General features: G+C 46.3%; 1 protein-coding gene across 1 annotated transcript in view; it reads right to left on the bottom strand.

Annotated features, from left to right (window-relative positions):
- Nucleotides 1-779: 779 nt before the first annotated feature.
- plcg1 (phospholipase C, gamma 1) overlaps nucleotides 780-6,472 on the bottom strand; it is a gene marked incomplete at its 3' end in the record, with an annotated part of 30,654 nt that continues 24,961 nt past the window's right edge. Inside the window, exons 27-33 of the mRNA XM_079226020.1 lie at nucleotides 4,549-4,773; nucleotides 4,315-4,463; nucleotides 3,025-3,139; nucleotides 2,118-2,279; nucleotides 1,893-1,981; nucleotides 899-1,194; nucleotides 780-822 (exon numbers count right to left, since the gene is read on the bottom strand). Coding sequence (XP_079082146.1) covers nucleotides 780-822; nucleotides 899-1,194; nucleotides 1,893-1,981; nucleotides 2,118-2,279; nucleotides 3,025-3,139; nucleotides 4,315-4,463; nucleotides 4,549-4,773 — 1,079 coding nt within the window. The remainder of the gene's footprint in view (nucleotides 823-898; nucleotides 1,195-1,892; nucleotides 1,982-2,117; nucleotides 2,280-3,024; nucleotides 3,140-4,314; nucleotides 4,464-4,548; nucleotides 4,774-6,472) is intronic.

Raw genomic sequence — 6,472 nt, 5'->3', positions numbered from 1 at the left:
ATACATCAAGAAGAGAAAAAACAATGACAAAAGTCACATAATGAATGTTTAAATAATGATATAATTAAAAATGGAGACGGGGCTCTTTGAGAGCAGGTCGGCTGCTGCTCTCCGGCCGGCAGCAGGAATAAATACATGTTTCATGAACGCCTCAGAGAGAGAGAGCTAATAACCTGGGCAGTTTCAAACTGACCTCTCTCTCTCTCTCTCTCTCTCTCTCTCTCTCTCTCTCTCTCTCTCTCTCTCTCTCTCTCTCTCTCAGAACACAACCGGTCCGGAGATGAGACCTTTTTTTCCAGCCTTGTGTGGGTTTTCTTTTTGTTTGGGGAATTCTCTCTCTCTTCCCCCTCCCCCTCTCTCTCTCTCCCCCTCTCTCTCTCCCTCTCTCTCTCCCTCTCTCTCTCTCTACCTCTCTCTACCTCTCCCTCTCCCTCTCCTGGTCGGGCGAGCAGTGAGGAAGCAGAGGGATGAGGGGGGGAGAGAGAGCGACTGGAGAGGAAGGAAGGGAGAGAGAGAGAGAGACATAGAGAGAGAGAGACTGGAGAGGAAGGAAGAGAGAGAGATTGGAGGGGAAGGGAGAGAGAGAGAGACATAAAGACACAGAGAGAGAGAGAGAGAGAGAGAGAGACTGGAGATTGGAGGGAGAGCTGCCTGAAATGTAGGCCAAAAGCGGTGGTGGGCGTTTCCATGGAAACAGTGTTCACAGCAGTCAGTGACATCATCAGTACGGCGGGTGGGGGCGGGGCTTGATACGGTAAAGCGTCCCGATTGGCTCGGACTTAGAAATGGTTCTCTCCGCCCACTCTGGTCCTCCGCAGCATCCTGAGGGGAAACACAGAGTCTGGAGTCTGGGGCCGCAGAGGAAGTGAACACACGCTCGCCGCCTGCCGGCCGTTACCTGGTCTGCCGGTTCTGCGGGTCCATGTGGTCCAGCAGGGCCTCCTGGGACACCCGGAAGTCCTCCAGAGGGTTCTGGTAGCGCGACTCGAAGGAGCCGTCCTGGCCCTCGAAGGCCGCGGCCGGCTCCGGGGCCACGGGGGACACGGCGGAGGACGCCGAGGACGCCGAGGACGAGTCGCCCGAGCGCTCGCGACCCGCTTGGGCCGCCGGGGACGTCGCCGCCGCTGCCGGCGCCGAGACCGGCAGCGTGGACCCGACCGGGAGGAACGGGCTCAGAACCTCTCCGTTCTCAACCTGAGGGGAGATTTAAGACTTTTATACGACTTTACTCTTTCATTCATACATATTCTGAGGTTTATGCAGAGGGGTTTGTTCACAACGCATTCATAACCTCATTTATACAATATTTAGGAATATAAACATGAGAAAATACATTTTTTTACAGTATTTTCTGTCAAATATTGATCATAAATCCCCTCTTTAAAAACCTTTGACTCTAATATGTCAACATGAAACAATTACTTTATCTAACGTTCACATTTATGTTCCGGAAATGTAGGAAAACGTGCACATATTTAATAAGATAATGCCTCATTTGCATATTTAAAAGAAAATTTTCAGAGAATACAAAAACTATTAGTCAACTGGTGAAGTTTCCTGCTGATCTCTATTTGTTCTGTTCTATTTGAAAATAGGCTTTCATGCAAAGAAGATTGATACAACTATCACGTCAGTGCAGTAAAATATAACGCTGGTTAGCTTAGCTTAGCATAAAGACTGGAAACAGAGGGAAACAGCTAGCATGGCTCTAAACAAAGAAGCTAAATAAACCTTTAAAACCTCTAATTTAACATTAAATCTCAGTGAGAGTCAGGACTACGAGTCATCAGCTCGTGTGTGTGTGTGTGTGTGTGTGTGTGTGTGTGTGTGTGTGTGTGTGTGTGTGTGTGTGTGTGTGTGTGTGTGTGTGTGTGTGTGTGTGTGGTGCTCACCCGGCCGCTGACGGCGTCCAAGTGGACCAGCAGGGAGGCCAACTCCAGGTCCTCGTTGAAGCTGTTCTTCAGAGGGACGGAGCGGTAGCCTGCAGCACACGGGACATTGCTGTTACTCTGTTGCTACATTGTTGCTACATTGTTGCTACATTGCTGCTACATTGTTGCTACATTGTTGCTACATTGCTGCTACATTGCTGCTACATTGCTGCTGTCTGTTGTTACCCGTCTTGAGGCTGTGGATGGGGAACGTGGCCTGGGCCAGGAAGTTCTGGTCGTTGAACATGTCGATCTCGTAGACCACGAAGCGCAGGTAGGCGAAGGCCGGGTTGCAGACGGCGAACTGGAACGGCTTCCGGGGCCACGTGGGGTTCAGCCCGTTGTCGGCTGGACGGAGAGAACGAGAGAAGAGGACAGGAAGCATCACTCATGCACTCATGCATATTTTTGTATATATTGTGCATTTTTATTTTCTTATTATTATATTTTTTGTATATATTATGCGTTTTTATTTTCTTATTCCATTTTTTAATATATTGAGCATTTTTATTTTCCTATTATTCTTTTTTGGGTATATATTATGCATTTTTATTTTATTATTTTTTAAATATATTATGCATTTTTATTTTCTTACTATTGTATTTTCTTACAAATAAATATAAAAATATATATATATATATATTTATTGTGCATTTTTCTTTGCTTATTATTCTATTACATTTTTTTTTAAATATAATAGAATTTTTCATTGTCTATATTTTATTGCTTACTTGTATGTATAAATGCTGCTGTAGCGAAAAAAAATCCCTTACGGGATTAATAAAGTATCTATCCATCTATCTATCTATTTATCTATCTAATGGTGCACTCAGCATTTTCAAAAAAAATAAAAAATCTGTAACAAAATAACTTATTATTAAAGACGAGTTCTGGACGCGGCAAAGTAAATCTACATGATAAGAAACGATTGCAGCGTTTCCCATGTTTTCTCTTTGTATTCCCACACATTCGCTTCGTGGTTCAGCACAACTTCCTGTTTCTCCGGCTCCAGACAGGAAGTGACTCTCTCTCTCTCAGTAAAGTGAAGGCTGCTCCTCCGGTCTCGGCCGGTTAGAACCAGAGCGCCGCTCACCTTCCGAGTCGGTCTTCTGCTTGGCGCTGTCGTAATCCGCCCCGCACACCTCGATCTCGATCAGCGGGCACACGATGCCGCGTCCGTGTTTGGGCAGGTGGCGGGCGCCCAAAACCTGCAGGGCAGAGGGAAGTACTTCATAAATAATAATAATAATAATAATAATAAGTTATCACTTTATACCGTCTCATATCCACACAGACAAAACACAACATCTCTTCATCAAAGTCTGAGGGAAACTCCTTTTATTCTCATTTTCTTGATTCCATTTAAACAGGAAGTTCAGCGCAGCGGACATTTTCACGTGTACCGTTGCCTTAGCGTCCTTCATAGCGGGTTAACTTCTGTTTAAACCACAGACCGTCTGTAAGAAGTGGACGTCGTCATCGTGACGTTCGGCAATTCCACCGTCGCCATCTTGGATTACTGTCGTCGCCATGTTTTTGTTGTTGCAACCAACGAACAGGAAGTGACCATATATGGACTGAGGAGGAGCGACGTAGAGACGCTGTATACGTCTGTGGTGTTCGACCTGTCAATCACCTTGTAGCCCCGCCCCTAAAGCGTCCCCTGCTTTATGGTCTGTTTGACTCTAAATGACCATAATTTACTAAATGAACATCATGCTGTATTGAAGAAGACTTGAAACTAGAGATTGAGACATAAACTCATGTTTACAATGTTTACTGAGGGAATACATCAAGAGAAGTAGAGTCATTTATATAGACTTCTATACAACCAGAGGAGTCGCCCCCTGGTGGTCAGGAGAGATAATGCAGATTTAATACATGAAGCATAGACTTCTATACAACCAGAGGAGTCGACCCCTTGTGGTCAGGAGAGAGAATGCAGCTTTAACACATGAAGCATATACTTCTATACAACCAGAGGAGTCGCCTCCTGGTGGTCACTACAGAGAATGCAGCTTTAACACATGAAGCATTTACTTCTATACAACCAGAGGAGTCGCCCCCTGATGGACATTAGAGAGAATGCAGCTTTAACACATGAAGCATAGACTTCTATACAACCAGAGGAGTCGCCCCCTGGTGGTCAGGAGAGAGAATGCAGCTTTAACACATGAAGCATAGACTTCTATACAACCAGAGGAGTCGCCCCCTGGTGGTCAGGAGAGAGAATGCAGCTTTAACACATGGAGCATAGACTTCTATACAAACAGAGGAGTCGCCTCCTGGTGGTCAGGAGAGAGAATGCAGCTTTAACACATGGAGCATAGACTTCTATACAACCAGAGGAGCCTCCCGCAGTATAAAACCCTCTCCAGCGTACCTCTATCTCCAGGGTGACTTGCTCCAGGCCTCTCAGCGTGTGCCTGTCGAACGGGTCGAAGCTGTCGTCCCTCATGATGGGCGGCTGCAGGACGTAGCCGCTGCGTCCGTTCAGCATGAACAGAGCCTGGTTCATCTGCATGGGCTTGTCTGCAGGTGGGAGGAAGGAGTTAGCAAGAGGAAGAACACACGTATACGTTTCTTTATCCGCTCCCAGGAGGAGAACGGGTTTCACCTGCTGTCTGGAAGTTGAGCGCCACCAGCTGGGAGCCACACAGCCACATGGGCAGAGGGTCGTAGTTGGAGGAGTCGAGCCTCTGGCCTCGCGGGTAGATCCTGGACAGCTGCAGCCGGTTGTACTGCAGGAACTTCTTCCCCTTGATCTTGTTGACGTACTTCTCCGCCTTGGTCTCGGGGAAGGACGACATGTCCCGGAAACAGGCTCGCTCTGAGCCGATCTCTGCAGGGGAGAAGACGGACGCCCCGCGGATCAATGACACGGGCCATCGTTCACCATCACAGAGTTAATAAAGGTTTATCCTCTAGTATCAGTAGAACATGTGATCATGACATCATGGATGTTTCTCTAGTCTCTGATCATGTGACTTTGTGAACATCCAATCAGTGTTTAGACCAACAGGAGGAGAGCTAGTAACGTTAGCAGCACCGCTAACAGAACCAACAGGAAGAGAGCTAGTAACGTTAGCAGCACCGCTAGTGGAGAACCAACAGGAGAGCTAGTAACGTTAGCAGCACTGCTAACAGAACCAATAGGAGGAGAGCTAGTAATGTTAGCAGCACCGCTAATGGAGAACCAACAGGAGAGCTAGTAACGTTAGCAGCACCGCTAATGGAGAACCAACAGGAGAGCTAGTAATGTTAGCAGCACCGCTAATGGAGAACCAACAGGAGGAGAGCTAGTAATGTTAGCAGCACCGCTAATGGAGAACCAACAGGAGGAGAGCTAGTAATGTTAGCAGCACCGCTAATGGAGAACCAACAGGAGAGCTAGTAACGTTAGCAGCACCGCTAATGGAGAACCAACAGGAGAGCTAGTAACGTTAGCAGCACCACTAACGGAGAACCAACAGGAGGACAGCTAGTAACGTTAGCAGCACCGCTAACAGAGAACCAACAGGAGAGCTAGTAACATTAGCAGCACTGCTAACAGAGAACCAACAGGAGAGCTAGTAACATTAGCAGCACCGCTAACAGAGAACCAACAGGAGAGCTAGTAACGTTAGCAGCACCGCTAATGGAGAACCAACAGGAGAGCTAGTAACGTTAGCAGCACCACTAACGGAGAACCAACAGGAGAGCTAGTAACGTTAGCAGCACCACTAACGGAGAACCAACAGGAGGACAGCTAGTAACGTTAGCAGCACCGCTAACAGAGAACCAACAGGAGAGCTAGTAACATTAGCAGCACTGCTAACAGAGAACCAACAGGAGAGCTAGTAACGTTAGCAGCACCACTAATGGAGAACCAACAGGAGAGCTAGTAACGTTAGCAGCACCACTAACGGAGAACCAACAGGAGGACAGCTAGTAACGTTAGCAGCACCGCTAACAGAGAACCAACAGGAGAGCTAGTAACATTAGCAGCACTGCTAACAGAGAACCAACAGGAGAGCTAGTAACATTAGCAGCACCGCTAACAGAGAACCTACAGGAGAGCTAGTAACATTAGCAGCACCGCTAACGGAGGACCAGTGGAGGTTCACCTCCATTGTGATGTGTTCAGGCTCTGCTCAGTGAAAATGAGATCTGGGTGAAGGTAAATGATAACGTCCTCATGATGTAATCTAGTAAAATGTAGTGTTGGTGATAAACTTGACAAAATCCAGATGTTTAAAGGAGATAAATAGATAATTCATCTATAATATCTATTTATTTATGAGCTGTTGACACTAACTAATAATTAATCATTCAAACTACTCACGACATGATGTGTTTCAATCAATAAAAATAGTATCTTTTATTTCCTTATTATTCTAATTGTGAGATTTTATAAAGAAAAATAACTATAGCAAAGGAAAAGTATAGTCTGGATCCTGGTCGACCAGCTGCTACAATCAAACCACAATATTGATCATTTAGTATAAGCGGCATAAAAGTTATATTTGCTCCTTCTATCCGATCCGCGAGGTTCACGACCC

This window comes from Taurulus bubalis (assembly GCF_910589615.1).
Source record: "Taurulus bubalis genome assembly, chromosome: 11".
Taxonomy (NCBI): domain Eukaryota; kingdom Metazoa; phylum Chordata; class Actinopteri; order Perciformes; family Cottidae; genus Taurulus; species Taurulus bubalis.
This window is presented reverse-complemented; position numbering and strand designations above follow the sequence as displayed.